This window comes from Lagopus muta, chromosome 1 (assembly GCF_023343835.1).
Source record: "Lagopus muta isolate bLagMut1 chromosome 1, bLagMut1 primary, whole genome shotgun sequence".
In the NCBI taxonomy this organism is placed as follows: domain Eukaryota; kingdom Metazoa; phylum Chordata; class Aves; order Galliformes; family Phasianidae; genus Lagopus; species Lagopus muta.
The window spans coordinates 137,028,054-137,046,057 of record NC_064433.1 but is presented as its reverse complement, the minus strand read 5'-3'; the positions used below and the strand labels follow the sequence as shown (position 1 = coordinate 137,046,057).

At 39.2% G+C, this 18,004-nt stretch overlaps 1 protein-coding gene across 6 annotated transcripts in view; it reads right to left on the bottom strand.

Annotated features, from left to right (window-relative positions):
* The window catches only part of MYO16 (myosin XVI), a 373,785-nt gene that overhangs the window by 270,329 nt on the left and 85,452 nt on the right, over positions 1 to 18,004 (bottom strand). Inside the window, exon 1 of one of the 6 annotated variants that reach the window (XM_048957076.1) lies at positions 16,529 to 16,936. The exons of 4 other annotated variants lie outside the window; for them this stretch is intronic. In XM_048957076.1, the coding sequence (XP_048813033.1) occupies positions 16,529 to 16,556 (28 nt within the window). In that variant the 5' untranslated portion in view covers positions 16,557 to 16,936. Of the gene's footprint in view, positions 1 to 16,528; positions 16,937 to 18,004 lie in introns of those variants that run through there. One more of the 6 variants, XM_048957341.1, reaches the window with a different exon arrangement.

The window sequence follows — 18,004 nt, the reverse complement described above, 5'->3', positions numbered from 1 at the left end:
CATGCTGGTAACTGTTGAGTGATCTCCCTATCCTTATCTCAACCTTTGAGACCTTTTCCATTACATTTTCTCCCTCTCTTCATTTATGGAGTGGGAGTGAGAGAGAGAATATATATGGTGGAATTTAGTTATCCATCAGAGTAAAACTACCATGTTCATGACTGCAACAGGAGCTTGACTGCAGGAGTTTCCTCCTTCCACTCTGATGCATCATGAAGCAGCAGCTGACAATACAAAAGCATTAACCAAGAGATCACAATTCTGATATCCAACCTTTGCACTTTGGCTTGGTAACCATGCATGGTACATCAGGTCCTAGCTGGAAAAAGGCAACCGACAGCACAGGAAACCAAGTGAGCCTAACATCCAGCCATACAAGAGTTTTAGCTCTGTTCTTTTCCTTCCTTCTTTTTTTCCAAAAAGAAGCAGCAGTACTCGTGGTTGGGCTCAAGGAAGCTAGAGCTGAAATTGCTATGCCTGGAAAAAATCAGAAGTGTATTGCTGTTGTTACAGACCTAGCTGTTAGCTGACAGCAGGCTTAAACCAACTCTTTGCTTGCTTTTCCTCCCTTTAGCTTGTGTGTAGCTTCTGCTTTTAAGAGGAACTGATTACTGCCTGCATCACAACTGAGACTGGTACAAGCACAACACCTTTCCTGCCATACTGCTCTGCTCCTCCAGTGCTGGAAATCAAACAAATTAGCTTAATGTCTCGGTCAAATAGAGCACAGAAATAAGATGAGCTCCTGTACCCAGCTTCAGGAAGAATGGGGCTGTCTTAATGTCCTCTGCACCTCCACCGAGATGACCTTCAGCCTGCATGAGTGGTAGTCTATTTGCTCAATGAAAAGTTGGGTTGAACTGCTGGGCTGAGCCAGTACTGGCCTCACACAATAGTTTCGAGTGCACAACCACAATCAAATAGCTGAGGTAGATTGATAAGAGCATTTTCCATCCACTTGAGTGCTAGTCTCAACTAAGTGATGAGCTGTAGATGGGTTTCTTTCTCTCTCCTCATCAGACCAGCACGTGACTTGGATATAACAGTGGCAGGGCAGCAGTCTTGGTAGGTAAAGCCTGGATTAAACAACACAGTTGCAGACAAGGCAAACTTTCTGAATTCATTATTTGAACACCCACCTGTACATCATGCAATGTCCAGTGCCCATTTTAGAACTAGTTAAATCTCTACCCTGATTCTGGTGGCCAAATGAGCATGGGGAGCTTCTCGCAGCCCAACAGGCACAGACTCCTGGCTACCCCAAGAGCTAAATTCAAAATCAGGAGAGTTATGGACATGCTTCTGGAAGAAGCCATAGTGCCACTTAAAGCACGGTGTTAATAACCAACACTGGATCATGCAATCGTGACCTTTCCAGAAGTTCTGAAAACATCCATCAATAGTTTCTGTGAGTTTCCTGGATGACATGTTCCAGTGTTGCACTATCCTCTATCAAAAATGTAATTTTTGTGGGTTTTTTGTTTGTTTGTTTGTTTTTAATCGGGGCCACTGCAGCTTGTTAATGCGATCAGTAAAAAGAAGAGCAGTCATTTCTGTTTTCTTGGTAGCCACCTGCTGCCCTCACTTCAGTTTGTCAAAGACCATCTCACACTTGGGTAAGACTTGTGACATATTGCAAGTGCAGCTTCACTAGCCCCCAGTAGAAGGGGAAAATTATTTCCCTCAATCTGCTAGTCTCCATCTATTTAACATACCCCAGCATGTGGTTCGCCTTATTTGCAACCCAAGTGCAGGACTGGCTCTCAGTCAATCCTGTTTGCTGTGACCCTTGCATCCTCTTCAGCAGAGCTGCAACTCAAATCAGTTGGCTCTCAGCCCACACCAATTCACAGGGTTATTCTGCCCTTGGGTATCAAAATACGTACTTCCCTTGTTGAATGGCTCAAAGTTTGTTGTTCCAATAATCAGGATTAAGCTCTATCATTCAAATTATGCCAACCACTCTGCCCTAATTTAACAGTGCCAGTAGAAGCAATGGCTTCAGTTGTATAAAAGGCCTCCAGGAAAAAATAACCGCTAAAATCCACAATTTTACTAGGCAGATATAAACTGCTTATGGACTGACAACTTGCCTTGTTTGTAGCCGAGAAGCTATTAGGGCTTCCCAAAGGCACCATGTGCAGCATGTCTGTCCATCCTCTTCTCTTCCATATACAAGAAAAGCAGTACAAGCTAATGGACTAAACTCACACAAGAAGCTCACATGGGACCCGTTCAAGTTGGACAAGATTTTTGTAAAGCATAATCTCAAACAGAGCTCTTTCTGAATGCTAGTGAGGATGTGGTGTGGTAATGTGAGGAAAAGGTTGCAGGTAAAGAGAAAGAGTTGATATCACTATATGACAGTACATTTGAAGATTATTTCATTATTTCTTGTGTTTCTTCTTGCCTCAGTGTATGACAAATTACAGTTGTGTAGAGTGATTTGATAAGGTCACTGTGACCGTCATGGCAGATTGCACTGAATAACTCATTGACAACTTCTCCATTGAAACTCTGAAGAAGCTTACTGGGGTCTGATCTATTTGCTGGGATGCTCTGGACCAAAACAACTAGGAAAAAACATGAATGTTGATTTATCTCTGGTTTTAAAGCCTGCATCTTACATACAATCACACAATGTAAAAGCTTTTATGAAAAACTGAATTATGAAAAACAGAAATCCATTATTGTATCATAATGGTTGTTAGCTAGCACAGGACAAAGGAAGCCTGTAAAGAATAGAAAATAAAATCTATATAAAGGATGCTTGCTAGTGTAGAGACGCTTTGCTGATTCCACCTTGAACCATTACAAAGAGAAGAATTATGGCTACAAAACAGCCTGTTGATAAAAAATTGTAGCAATTTACTCACAATTGGCAAGAGTGCCTATTTCATGACACCACAAATCACAAGTTTGATCCTGCCTGTACAAACAATAGATTTCTGAGTAAAGAGGAATTGTTTGCTCTGAATTGTTACTGGTTCTTACTGTGAAAGTGAGAGAAGGAACATTTTTGGCATCACAAACACCAGCCCATGAGCAACATGAAGAGCTTGGAGAGGATGATGGGATATAAACCAAAAAGAACAATGTGATCGCTACAGGCATTTTCTTCTGTCTCCCCAAGGTGACCTGAGCCCAACTAACTACATGGCACATAGGAACGCCTGCCATATCTCTTTCCAGAATCCATGATGATGCCTCTTCCCTTTATATTTCCTGCTCTTATGGCTTTTTCTCATTTTATTTTAGTCATTCACTCTGACATCTAAATTGTTAATCCACCACCCTAAAAAATTGAAAGACTATGGTTGTTAAAGAAAGAAACACTGCAGAAGGGATAAAACTACCTCAAAAAAATGGCAACGTGAGATTCCAAGAATGTACCTACTCAAGGCTCAAACAATATTCTTTAAGCATGTTGATATCATTGAGAGAAAAAGGGAAATAAAACCCTTCAAAACACACTGTGTTTTGTCTGGGTTCCTGTTGTAACCACGATTAAACAACTGCATTCCCATTTTGATACCTGAAGTAGCCCTGCTTTTCAGAAAGATAAAGCACTTGAAAATTTTATCAACTTCAGTAAATTGTTCAAAGAGATAAACATTCATCAAAAAGGAAAAAAAGACAAATTTTGATGAGTACTTAAATTATTACACAACACTTTCAGAGCTGGCCAGCTAAACATATTCCCAGTATTAATAAAGAGATATAACAAAAGCATACAGTGAACAGCAATAGTTTGATACTTACAGAACCAGATACAAGGATGGTGGAAATCAGCACAGCTTCACCAGCTTTAGAAAGCTGCATTAACTTACACCCCATGTTTGATAACAGAAATAAGATCAGGAACTACAGGAATGACCCTTCCAGAAATGCACTTTATTGTTATACATGATGGCTTCATTGAGTATTGTCAGCAGCATGCAAATCACAGAGCTGCAGAATCGCTAAAGTTGGAAAAGACTCTTAACATCTTGAAGTCCACGTATTACCTAATCCTATCAAGCCCACCACTAAGCCACATCCCTAAATACTACATCCACTCACCTCTTAAATACCTCCAGGGATCATATATATCATGTAAATTCATTACATTGTAATGGAAAAATTAATTTATGCATAATTATGCAACTGAACTGAATTCCACGTGAAATCTGTGATACAAATGCAAAAGCCTAACTGAAGTTATGGTGCCTGGACTACAGATCAATGCATTTGATTACAAATGCCCTTTTCAAAAACCAAATGCTATTATGCATCATCTAGGGATCTCAGAGTTTCAAGAGTCTAGATTAATTTAAATCCAAATCAAATTGCAATGTTAAGGTTGGTATCAAAATACTTGCTCTGAAAAATCCTTTGTTCAATGCAGGGAAAATTACTCACCATTTGAACAGCTTCTTCATTACGTTTATGAAGCTGTAAATGAAACACAGCCCTCTTAACCACTCAGCCCATTTCTAACAGCTGAAGCATTTCTATCAGGTCAGCTAAGCTGTGTTCACTGCAGCAATGGGCTGATTCCTTTTTTCTTTTCTTGGTTCCCCTTTTCATTCCCAAGAATTTAATCATAAGGAAGTGCATACAGATCAACTATTTCCCTTGTAACAAATCTAAAGAATTCTATTAACACCAAATCTTTTGAGAATAAATAGCATGGCAGCAAAGGAGCTGGTCTGGTTCTCCCATTCTTGGCTCTATGGAGCCTCTCTTGGATGTAACTGCAAGCTTAATTTTTTTAAATGACAAAACATCCAAAGCTTTCCTGTTTTTTGCTGAACACTGAACTGTCTTTGCAAAAGAACAATCCTCAGCATATTCAAGTGAGCATCCTCCTGTAAAACCCCACTGCCACTCTTCAAGAGCCTTTCAATGTGACTGGACTGGTAAGCAGGAACTGAAATCAATTTCTAGCTTGATACCATGGAAAAGTTGCTTATCAGACACTATTAATCAACTCTGTAGGCTTTGTAATAGACTCTATCTATCAGCCATTCAGTGAAGTTACAGCAGCATTCTCTAAAAATTTATTATATTTAAATCAGGGAACCAACCAGTTTGGGATTTTGCCTTCGTAGTAATAGAGGAGAACCTGAATAATAAGGAACTAAAAATATACCAGAGGGCTCTGCACTGTCATTTGTCATTTACATCATGCAGTCTGTAACATACAGATATTGTACAAGCTAGGTAAATGTCATTAACTGCATGCCAGTCTATTTAGTAAACAGCCAAACTGCCTGCCCGTGCATTGTCCTTCAGCGTAATAAAACACCAGTTTCTGATGCACATGCTTAGATAGGGCTTCTTCCCAATTTTAGGAAAAAAAACATCATTACTGTTTGGTTTTGCTTCTATAAGCACAAGGAACACACAAGTCCAAATGGTCTGAGAGAAAGCGTGGGCTGACAGCAGTAGTTCTTACTTGTGGATCATATCCAGAAACTGCAGGAATGCAAACAAAATGAATAGGCACAATCTGCTCATCCTCTAACTGTTAGCTTTAATAAAGCCAATGCCTAATACATGAAGGAAGGACAGGGAGCAACCTGTGCTTCTCCAGTAAAGCGGTATATACTGTCTCATGTACACATCGTGAAGGTTCACGGAAAACAAACAAAACATATCTAGACTGCACAGCATATTGTCCTGATTTTCCTGTATCATGCTTTGTTACTGTGAGGTAAGACAATTACCTTTTTTATGGCTTTTAAAGTGCAGTGTCTAAATTGGTGGTTGGGCTGCAGCATGTCAGAAAGGAATATTATAACAAAAGGTGCATGTGAATGTTCCAGTAAGTAGTAGGAGAATGTGAAGAAAGGCAATGGTATTTGAGGCTATGAAGCCTGATGAAATAGATGGAAGACTGGGCCTATGGCCGTATCATCCATACTGCCTATTGGGAGTGGTTTCCAGCCTCTGTCACAGACAAGGAACTACTCAAATTTGAGCCACAGAGCTAAATAACAGTCTTGTAGACAATCAAACTGAATGCCTTTCGCTTTTCTGCACAAAGCACAGATAGTTCCTTCCAAGCATTTTCCATAAATGCTGCCTAACCGCCTTATCTTTATTTCTGCTGACGGTAAGGTAAGTAGTGCAAAGGGCAATTCTGTATGGCAAAGTATTTCTCTTGAAAAAGAGGGAACTTCCTCGCCATAGAACTTAATGTCCTTGCAACACACTCAAGACTACGTGGTATCTTCTGTGACAAGAGATTTAACGGTTATTAGGCTAACCCAGATACCAATATGGTAAAAAAGCAATATCATCAGTTCAGACCATAAGGAAATAGCTGTACCTCATTCTTAGGAAATGCAGTTCCAAACACTGCTCACACGTTTGAATAAATTATGTCACAATTAACCTGCTTTACGAGACATTTTCTTTAAACTGCCTAACAGGTTTGGAAATTATGATATGAACTAAAACTAGAAGATCCATATAGGTAGTATAATCTGACATTTTTCTTTTGAAAAATCAAAGCAAAATACACCTGCATGATTCCGAAAGTTAACTTTATAGTTTTAATTCAAATAGTATGAGTCTCCATGAGACTTATATTCCAAGAGAGACTTAACTGCAAGAGAGTTCAGAGTAAAATCAGAAAGCAAGTAATCTAATTCAATGATTGCTCTGAGAGTTTGTGGTCGTGGTGGTGTTAATACACCTCTATGAAGGCTGTTCCAAAAGTAATGCCTCCTATTTTATTATGATGGCCCATGACAATAGAAATGGATGTTGGTGGTGTGGCAACAGAGGTTGAACCAATATTCCACCAACATTTGTTCCATCAATATTCCATTACATTTTGTTGCCATTTGACAGATGGAAGCAGAGGGGCACTCTGACACAATGGCGTCTCACATGGAACTGCGGATGAAGCAAAGGTGTGTCACTGAATTCCTCCATGTGGAGAAAACAGCACCCGCTGACACTCATCAACACTTGATGAATGTTAATGGAGACCACAGAGTGGATGTGAGCACACTGAGGTTATGGATGGTGCATTTCACCAATGGTGACAGTGACAGTGAGTCACTTTTGCTATTGCAGATTTTCACAAGCGGGCCATGCAGGCTCTTCTCCATTGCTGATGAGAATGCACAGGTAATGTAGGTGACCATGTTGAAAAAGAGGTTTTTGAAGCTGAGAATTTGCTCTATCAAACAGTGCTATTGTGCTCTTTGTATCTGTCGTATGTATTTATGGAAATAAATAGGAGGCATAAATTCTATGAAGTTATGTCACTCCTTATTTGGGATTTCCAAAACAAAGAAATGTATACTTTGGGATTAACACAAATCACTTCATAAGGCTTGTCACTCACAAAGCCTATGAGAAAATAACATCAGCATATTTGGTCATATTTTAATAATCCAAATTGCTCAAAGTTACCACCACTAAGTAAAACTCAAGAAGCTCAAAATCAGAGGGCATAAGAAAAGAAAAATTATCTGGGCTTAAACGACAATTAAAAAAAAAAAAGGAGGGCAGGCAGATGCAATGCAAAACTTCTGATGTTGTAACTAAGCTGTGAAGAGTTATTTCCTTACAGTGCAGTAAATGGAAATGTAGCAACGCATTCATCTCTATTCCACTCTTGGGGTATGGGAAAGAGAGAAGGGAAGGATTTGCATTTGGGAACCGATGCTCTGGAATATTCTCTGTCATCACAGGAAATATAAAGAGCTTGCTACACAGAACAAGGACACTCAGATCACAATGTGATGAATAACACTGTGGAGATTGTTGTTCCTATTTGTAAATCTGGAACGCTGAAGGGTCAATTAACATGTAGGTGAGAGGAAGCAAAAAATTACAGCAGTTACACTTCAAAAGGTTTTATGCAAACAGTTTTAACTGAAAGAACTAAGTTGAAAACATCTGAAAAAAAGAAACAGAAATCACAATTGTTTCAAATCCTAGGATAGTTATTTCACAGACACTCTCAAATAGATACCACTATTTAGGCTGCAGATGTGGCAGGGATAAAGAAGCATACAGCATGTGAGAATTACAGAAAACATAGGGAAGAAAAAAAAAAAAAAAAGACATAAACCAGAAGTTTGAAAAAGCCTGCAGCAAAGTTAGGCTTTTTTAAAAAATAAAGTACATGTGAATAGAGACAAAAAGGATATTCAGCATCATACATCACAAACAGTCAAAAGCTAAAAAGGAAACAGTAGTTGATAGACCCCAAGTGTATGGACTGGCAAGCACACAGGAAAGGAAACCCTGTGCCAAATGAGCTGTGGCTCTACATACAATCTCGTCATTTACAGAGATTACTGCAAAGTAAAAGCAGATGGAAAACTAGTTTACAGTACAGAGGAGCTAACAAAAACTCTGCTTCAGAGCTAATATTCAAGCCCTTGGTCAGTGTACATCAAGGGACTGCCATCCGAGTTTTCAAACAGCAAAGGGATTGGAAACAGACCCTCCCTTCTGCAGAAAGGCAACTTATCTGGAATACTGTACTTAATTCTAGACAATCAAATTGGAGAAGTTCAAAAGAAACCACCACAAACGGTTCTAGGGCCTGAGGGACTGATTTATGAGGAAAGATGAAAAGAATTAAATATGCATAGCTTAGCTAAGCAGCGACTAAGGAGAGAAGTTAACAGAAAACTGAAGGGGGAAAGGGAAAAAGAAAGGTTATATAGCATAAAAAAGGAAGGGAATTTGCAACAATAGAAATAGTTTAATAAAGCGTAAATTTTGACATAGTACCAAGGTACAAATAGCACACATGGATGAGATTGCCACACAAGACTGGAAAATCCGTAGTTGGGCATACTGACCAGACAGCCATCCAACAGCACCAATAAAGGCACAGAAGTTTGGGGCACTTAGGGCAGCTCAGTTAGCTCTGGCATCTCTGGATGGCCCTGCATACTGCCATAAAGACAATCCTCCAACAAAGCAGGGAAGCAACCACTGCAACAATTTCTGGTATGCAGAATTATACAGTGGCATTCAAAAGATGACTCTCCCTTGCACAGTAGGGACAGCTATTGGGCATGTCCTAGGTAGCCTAGGCTGTGGTTCCAATAGCAAGCGCTCCTGCTAGCCTCAGCTGGATCTTTATCCATGAGTGAAAATGAAAGCAGGTGGAGCAGGCATCCCAATAACAGAATTTCTCCTAGAATTAAGGCTACCTTCCATATATACCACCTAGCATTATAGTCAAATGCTACAGCATGGTCATATGAAGGCATATAAAATAAGTAAAGAAATGCTAAGAATCCCTTTATCAAACTTGACTGTGAACATGCAATATCAGTATCACTTTTAGGCTAAGTTAAAGCCTATCTGTCTTCTGAAAAACAGGGGTCAAAAACTGATCAGTTTCATAAGAGAAACCAAAAGAAGACAGTGTCAATGCACTACAGTAAACTTTAGGTTTCTTCACTTACAAAAAAAGAAAAAAAAACCACAAATATACAAAGCTTCAAAGCTATTCAAAAATTCAAGATAGAAATCACATTATTATTGCAGCTCCAACATTATTACAAGACAGAAAAAATGTCTCTCAAAGACACAGTGCATCTATATTTTTGTTAGTCATCAGGAGGAAGTATACCATTTAGATTGCTTTGAGTTTCATTTTCATAAACATTTATAAGATTTATACGTACCACTACCATAACTAACATTAGTAACACAACTCATTAAATAAAATGACTGTAAGCAAAGTAAATCACCCCAAGAGCAAGGCATACACTTCATCTGCAATCTTAATATATGTTTTCTCCTCTTTCACATAAGAGTACCGGGCAAGGGATTCCACATGCTTCCAAAGCACCTCCTGCAGTAACCTACCTACAGACAACAATACAATCCCCTCCACAAAGACTGAACAAAAACGGGAAAAAAATCTGCATGCCTGCCTCCATTCTTCCTTATCCTCAGCTTAGATGCAACATTTACAAAACTTCTCTAGGAAAAGCCTTTGTATAGGTTTGATTTCTCGTGTAGGAACCAAATCCATTGATTAGCTTTCAAGAATGACCTTAATAGACTGTTCCACTTTCAATAGAAGTTTTTACAAGGTTTCATATATATTTCATATGCCATGCTTCGTAACAGGATTTGCCTCAAATTTCCCACAGCAGGATTCCATCAGACTGGGGTGCTATGGCCTAGATCTATCATCTGTCTACACTCCCAGAATACGATTTCAATTTCTTCTGAAAAGTCTCACTGCATAGAAAAACATTCAGGATGAGAAGTCAGATCCCAAGTTTTCCTTCTTCCCAAGAATAATATTTTCTGCTTTACAGTCAACTGAGAAGTACAGGCAAGCACACTACCAAGTTGAAACCTGACAGGAATGTCTGGATTCTACCTGGACAAAAACATCCTAATAAATTACATGCTCACGTGCCATGCCCTCCTGTCCATACGCCTTGCCAGCTCCCTTCTTAGAGGGTAAAAACAGATTAAAATGGACTACGTGCCAGCTCTCTGCAACACTTTACAAATGTGGAAACTTGTCACAGACAGCTTACTTCAGCAAACAAGAATGACACTGGAGTATTATTTGTGTTTTTCCTGATTACAACAGACTGACCCATGTCATCTGTTATCGGAGAGTGAATCCAGCAATCAAAACACTAGAATTCGAAGACCTTTTTTATCAGGTATGCTGCTGTTTCCAATGAAGGCAGTTGCTTCAAATTAAACAAATGGAAAATACACTTTCTAAGATACTATATTTAGTATTAATTGTATCCTAATCTACTAATGTTGGTGATATGCTCCTCCAAGATATATCACAAAATTTGCATTAGGACAACTCCAACCCAAAACTCCCATTGACTTAATTGATTTTAATTTGTGTAAGAACAAATTAGAGTTACATTAACTTAGAGCTTCATTTGCTTTATGTTTGTATGGTGGAAATGCCTGCATTTATTTTATTATCTATACTCTCTGTTAGGTTTAACAATTTACAGACTGTGCAAAATATACCACAGTACAGTCTATTAGTTTGTCTGAAATGAGAAAGAAAAGGTACTATGATGATTTGGAGCAAGAATTTACTTCAGGAATGAAAATGAGTTCCTGAGCCCTCAAAGTTCTCACAAATTTTCTAAGGAAAAGTGGAGATACTGCTACAACTTCACGTGTGGAAATAGACATTTGGTTATTTTTTGCTCACCTTTATTCTTGCAGTAATCATCTCAAAATTGTAGCATTAGAATTCTGAGTTTTCATGCGCGCTGTGCAGTATGGTGAGAAAATATGATACTTTGACCTTTGCAATCTTCTTTCATCTTCTTTTCAGGATGGTTATTTATCTTCCCGGTCTGCAGAACCACTACATTATAGGAACATAAGCAGCCCAGGTACCAAAAATGTAAGAGATTTCCTTGCAATTTCCTTACAAGTTCACAATAAAATTTTTTACAGAAAATGCTGATGCTTCTCCCTCTTGGCAGATTTTTTATAGTGGGAAACTAAATGTTCAAGTAGAAATTATTTTGGGGATGACTGTAATATTCTTGAAGAATATTATAAATAGAACCTATTCTTAGTTTTGTATAATATTGGCCTAATGTAGCTTTCAATTGTTCAAGTTAAAATTGCTTCTCTGTTACTTCAAACTGTATTCTTCAAAAAAACAATTTATATTCAATCTTCTACTTAAAATCCCCAAATGAGTCGCTACCATTAGGAACATTTTATCCTGTTGGAAGTATACTTGACAAATTATTAAATCACCAGTATTACAAAAGCACAAAGATAATTGGGCTACTTATCAGCCCAAAGTACATTTTTCTAAATATTACTTCCCATGTCTCTATACAGATATTAAAGGTACTTTTTACTTCTTTCACGTCATCCAGATTTCTAAGTTCTTCATATTTAGGTATAAAATTAACTCAAATTAAAAAAAATAAAGTTGAAGTTTGGTCAGCATCACATGAATGCAGGATCTCAAGGGTATAAATAAATAAGTACTGCAAGACCTTATCTCCTTGCAATCAATGGTCAGGCATACATAACTGATCCTCCCTTTCTCTCTCTGGATTCCCAGGGAAGGTTTCCCTGCAGCCACATGTTACTAAGCTGACACCACCATGAAACGCCATCTTCAGCTAAAGAGAGGGCTGTTGAATAAGGGCCAGTATAGACATCTTGCTTCTATAAGCACATCTTCCTCTTACCGTCATAAACTCTACTTCTTTTTATCTTGAGCTTCTTATTGGCATTAGATTCTGCATATAACCAGACGGCATGAGAATTCCCCGGGACATCATAAAATGCACTACAAAAGTGAATATCATGTCCAACTTAACCCTGGAACAAAAGGATGGAAAGAAGAAAATACTCTGAAGACTTCAGCAGTTTTCTCACTTCAGTAAAGGCATAGTGTGACAGAGCACCCATGTGTCACCTTTACTTAGGTCACCACACATTCTGAACGCACTGCCACAAGGGCAAGTGTTTTCTTTCTCTTTTAGGGGACTCCCAGTTCTTCTTTTCAGGCTCCTTTTCTTAATCAGTCTAAGCTATGGAACTTCACCACACTGAACAAAGATGGAATCTCCACAGAATGCCTCAATGTAAGAAAGCTGACACGAATGTATCACATGTTTCTCTCCCTGTACTGCCTCTTCATCCATGGGAGAATCAAGTTCTAGTCCCCATTCTCTGTAAACTAAAACTAATGTATCACATAACATCTTCCCTGACCCTTTTCCAAGATGCATACAGTTCAGGCAGATCTATTGCTGTGGCACAAAACTGGAGCCATAGAAGACTCTGAGTGAAGTGAGAAGGGCTGAATTACTTAGCAAAAGAACCCAGACTGAATTCAAAGCGCTAAGCAAGAACTTAGGACGAAACACCTCTTTCCTTGAAAATACCATGGAGTGTGCTAATTCAGCCTATCTACAACCCTGGTGAAAAGGAAACTGACAAAGCCATGGTTAAAATGCTCATCCAACTGTGCTGAGTTCTAGCAGTTAATAACTTTACTGAAACAGAAAATATATTGAAATGGCTAGCTATGAAAAAGTGGGGGTGAAATTAAATAAAATGGAAATCATAAGAACAATTCAAAGAATTTACTCTTTTATTCATAAATAACATGATAATTTTATTACCGAATATTCTGTGAATTAGTATGAAAAATATTCAAGATGACATCCCTATTACTGCTAGCTTTGGCCTTTCAAGACAAAGTACATGATTAAGGTCTCTGGCACTGCAGACAGAAGTCAAGACTATTTTATTTTTTTTATGTAAGAAAAAAAATGACTCTAGTATATGGATTTTTTAAATACTACATTAGGTAGCAGTGAAAAGAAGGAATAAATCAGTACGGGTTATCCTTCGAAGATAGAACAACATTTAAAGGCCAAATCTTCCACAGCATCTTCTACTCTAAGCAATTTTCTCCACAGACATATCCTTGACCATATATTCAAGTGCTGGGGTTAATATGGATTGGATGTTGAGGAGATTTGTAAGACTCGCCTTTTATCTTGTATCATGTTCTGAACTAATTTCATCAATAAGCATCCAGTTAATAACTCCAGCCTTGAACTCTAAGTACTGGACTTTAACAGAACACAATTTAATTTTTTGTAATGCCTACAAAGGAGGTAAAAGGAATCTCAAAACCAACAGAAGTAGATTCTGATGCTCAGGTTTGATCACATTTACAGTGGGAATCAGACTCTTGAACAATTAATTCAAGCCTCCTGACAAAAGCAGTGTTTTCCTTATTACTTTTGGAGATCCCTTAGAAGAAATCCAGAGCCTAGGAGCCATAACATATAAACGATGACGTTAATGTCATAGCCAGATATACTGGGGAGAGAAGTTAGCAGGAAGGTGCCATCTAATTTGCAAACTAACATTCATTTGCACAGTCTGTCACACAAATCACTGAGATAAAATGGTACCCTGCAGCTGGCAGATACCATGTGGTACTCTCCTACGTACCACTGAGCTCTAAGCTAATTGCCAAGGAGACTGGCAAGACTGCCAGCTCCCAGTGTTGATGATTCTAGGCCCCAAAGAGATATGGACACCAGCAGTGACAACATGAGCTGCTTGACCAGACAGGCGCACACTGCTCGCATTTGAAATGCTGCTTGTGCTGCTTGAAGATGCCACAATGGCATACGTTGCTGGTGTGACCACATGCCTTGCCTAAGTGGGCAGGAGGGCAGACTGCCCAGGTTGCTTACAACCTGGGAGTTGCTATGACAAGATGGTGACAGTACATCTCATTTCCACAGCGTCCCAGTGAGAGCAGTGCAATGAAGAAAATATAAAACTGAACTTCAGCACTAGAAGAAGAATACGTATAGACCTTCTCAGTTCAGATCTCCACACTCCTGTCCACAGAGATCAAAACACAATGTGCAGACACACACAAAAGCCAGGCAGATACCATTACAGTTCATAAAATACCAGCTTTCAAGTGCCATTAGTTTCTAGCTTTTAGATATCCTCCCTCCCTAAAACAGACCTAGAGACAGTAGTCTCTGCAAACACGTGTCCTCTGTTCAACGTCTTTTCCTCTGACACAGAAATCACCAGTGAAATGGACTAAACACAAAATGGGGGTGTGAAGACTCATTCAATGACCCACAAGGTTCAGGTGCCCTCAGCAGATCTCAGAGCGTCACTGGTGCTACCACCAAAGGTCAGCCCTGACACATATTTGGCACTCCACTGAACACAAGCATCAGTAGGAGTTACTAGCATGTGAAGTCAAATGGGAAGGCTTGAGGAGGAACACTAATGCGGGTTTCTCCTCCACTAATTACAAGTGGTGGTGGAAGCAAATTGGCTAATTCTGTACAGAGAAGCATAGGCAGTAAAAAGTCCTCCAGCCAGCCCCCCTTCTAAAGCATGCTATTTGGAAGAAGAAATACTGCATGGTGAAATATATTGATTTAGAGAGAAACCTCTCACTACAAAATCTTGAAGTGGAAATAAACAATATTGTGAAGACTGAGTTGTACAATCACCTTTCCCTCTGCTGTACATAAGTCTTTCATCCCTGCCCTCTAACCAATGCAGAGAACGTTGCAAGTAATCATCGCTGGCTTTTTTTTTTTTTTTTAATGAAAAACTCACAGTGATTCTCATCTCTTTCCCCTTCAAGAACCTGTGGTATCATTATAGAGCTACACACACATAACATGCCATTGAACACAAATGCCCACATGCAGTCACTACACTCTCACTATAAGAAAGCAACACCAAAGAGACAGAATAATACTTTTCTGACATCTTCAAGACATTATGCTGCAAATTCCCCATTTGCATTTCTCAAGTCTCATGACAGGCTCAAAGACTTATTCTTAGAATGTGCCTTTAGAACTAGGCTGTAAAACCAATCTGGCTTCTCAGCATGAACAGGGAATTTGGGCTTGGAACTCCCATCAGTACTCCCTGCACACGTCGCACTGAAACCAGACAGGAGGAAACCCTTGTAATTCATTTCCCCTTGAATTCCAAAAATATTTCCAGGGCACCTTGATTTCATAAGAAAACATCAAAGAGACTCATTATTGGCTTCTTAACTGTAATACAGTATTTTACAAACAGTTTCAGAAATGACCTTGGTACATTTACATCATCAAAGACCACAGTGTGGGGGAAAAAAAAGCTTTTACAGCAATCTGCCATTTGTTAGCTTAAAAAAAATGTGACAAACCCAAGAGGTCTGAAGTTTTCCAAGTCCTGCAGTAAAAAATACTTGCAGATAATGAACTCCTTCTGGCAGTCAAAAATATATCTAAATGATAAGTCATTATTACAACGTTCAAATGGCAACTTCCAATCAAGGACTGGATCAAAACCAAAAAGCTAGAAAAAGATCCAGCTTAGCAGGACAAGCACAGTCTTGACAAGCAGATTAAAAAAAAAAAAAAAAAGAAAGAAAGAAAGAAAAAAGCTGCTAGGAATTTGCTCTGCATTGAATCAATACATTTAGCACACATTCCAGCTTCACGCTTTAAGGAGATAGCTTGCATGATTCAAGGTTAAAAGTTCATTTTTATTTTAAAGTCTGTTCCACCAAATAGGTAAATATTCAATAAGAGAAAGGATTGAAGAAAGGATTGATATACAAGAGAAGAAGAGATTAATTATAAAGCTATCCTCATTTGTATCACCCTTGCAAAGTGTAAGAGCATCTTTACAGGCATCTTTAACATTACAGCTATGTATGGCAGGCTTCTTCCTTTCTGCTATTATTTCCATCAGTAATTAATTTTAAAAAGTTTAAAGAGCTAATCAGCAGGAAGTTCAGAACGAGAGCTGCATCACACACAATGAAGTTGCCCCTCTGAACAGAGGAGAAAAAGCACCACTGCTCTGCCCTCACATTCACATGCAAAGTAACAGCTCCCCTTCCCGACTACCACGTTGACATCATGCAGCATCTGCCTCCGACTTTTTGCATATGCATTGAAAAGACACACCTCGCAAAATAAAAAGGCAGCTTTATAATCAAAACAACCATTTTGTTACTTACAGCATTTGATAAAATGGTAATGAGACATTCTTTCATCTCAGGCTGCAGTCTCACTACAGGTTTCAGCATCCACTTCTGCTACAACTGTCGTGCCCGGAAAATGCATTATTTAGAGCCCTTCCCTCCTCAGGTATCCAGTATACCTCAGAATACATTATTCAGCGCAGGTTCTGTTCCAGGATCCCGCAGAGGCTCCCAGGCCATCCTCAGCCGGCTGCCGGAGTTCCGACAGACCTGTGTGTGCCTTGAACCACGACCGCTGCACGTGCTATTGTAGAGCGGTTGACTGACACCGCTCCCAATCCCACATGCCCAGGAATAGCAAGATTTAATTGGCGTGCACTTGCAGCCACATTCTCCCAGCGCTGAGGTGTGCTGCTGCACTGCGGCTCTCGCAGTCCTGCCCGTTAATGGCTTTTCGATAGCTTTCAAACGGCAGCAAACTAAGCTTGATGAGCGGGCTTGAATGAAAACGCAGAACAAGGGGTCTTAAATTTTTACTCCTGCATGTCAGTCGTCTGCCAAATGTGAGCAGATTCCTAACTGGTACTAAAACGGGACTATTTTTAGTTGCCACCAGTTGCTGTGTGAATAGGAAATCGATACAGGTTACCAAAAATAACCACCTTTTAGCACCACATATCATTTTGTCAGTTTGTTGTAAGGTAAAAATCAGGACAGAGCTCACAGCCATCTTCAGATTCTCTTTGGTTGGTGCATGGGTTCGTCTAAACTGGTCAGAGAAAGGTGCTTGGGTGTATATTCCCTGATATGCTCATTTTATCACTGCTTTGTATTACACTGCATCTTTTTCTCATATTGAATATTTTATGTCCAAAGAAAGAAACTGCAGGCTCTGCATGGTTCATATGATGGATGTGTATGTTATCTAATCTTATCTGATCTAATCCATAATCACTAATTGTAAGAAAAATGCCTAAGATGCGTCACATTTAAATACGAAATAGGCTCTGCTAAGAACAAGTCCACAAAATTATCTATCAGACCTCAGCATACCAAGTCAATGCATTCTGACGCATTACCCTGCTACAGATTAAGGGCACACAAAGGCAGACCTGCATTGTGTTCAAAACACCCGAGCTGCAGCACCCCCCAAGTACAATCCCTGCATTACTTCCCAAGGGCAGTCACCTCACAATTTGCTTATTACTACTTCAAGAAGCCCACAGTAGAGCTACAGCAAAACATATTTCATTTAATCAAATCATAATTTTAAGAAAATGGTGCTCCGAGAGAATCTAACTTTGATTACCGTGAGTCATGCCTACTACAATCACCATTGCACTGAGTGAAAGCTCTAATAAAGGGAAACTGATAACCCAACTATATTTACATCTTTTATTCATCTGAAAGGTTCTTACCTACTGTTTTGTACATGTAGCATTTTTAACAGCTATGAAGTTTTGAAGGGACTACAAAGGGTCTATCTCATTAGTCAGGATTACTAATTCAGAT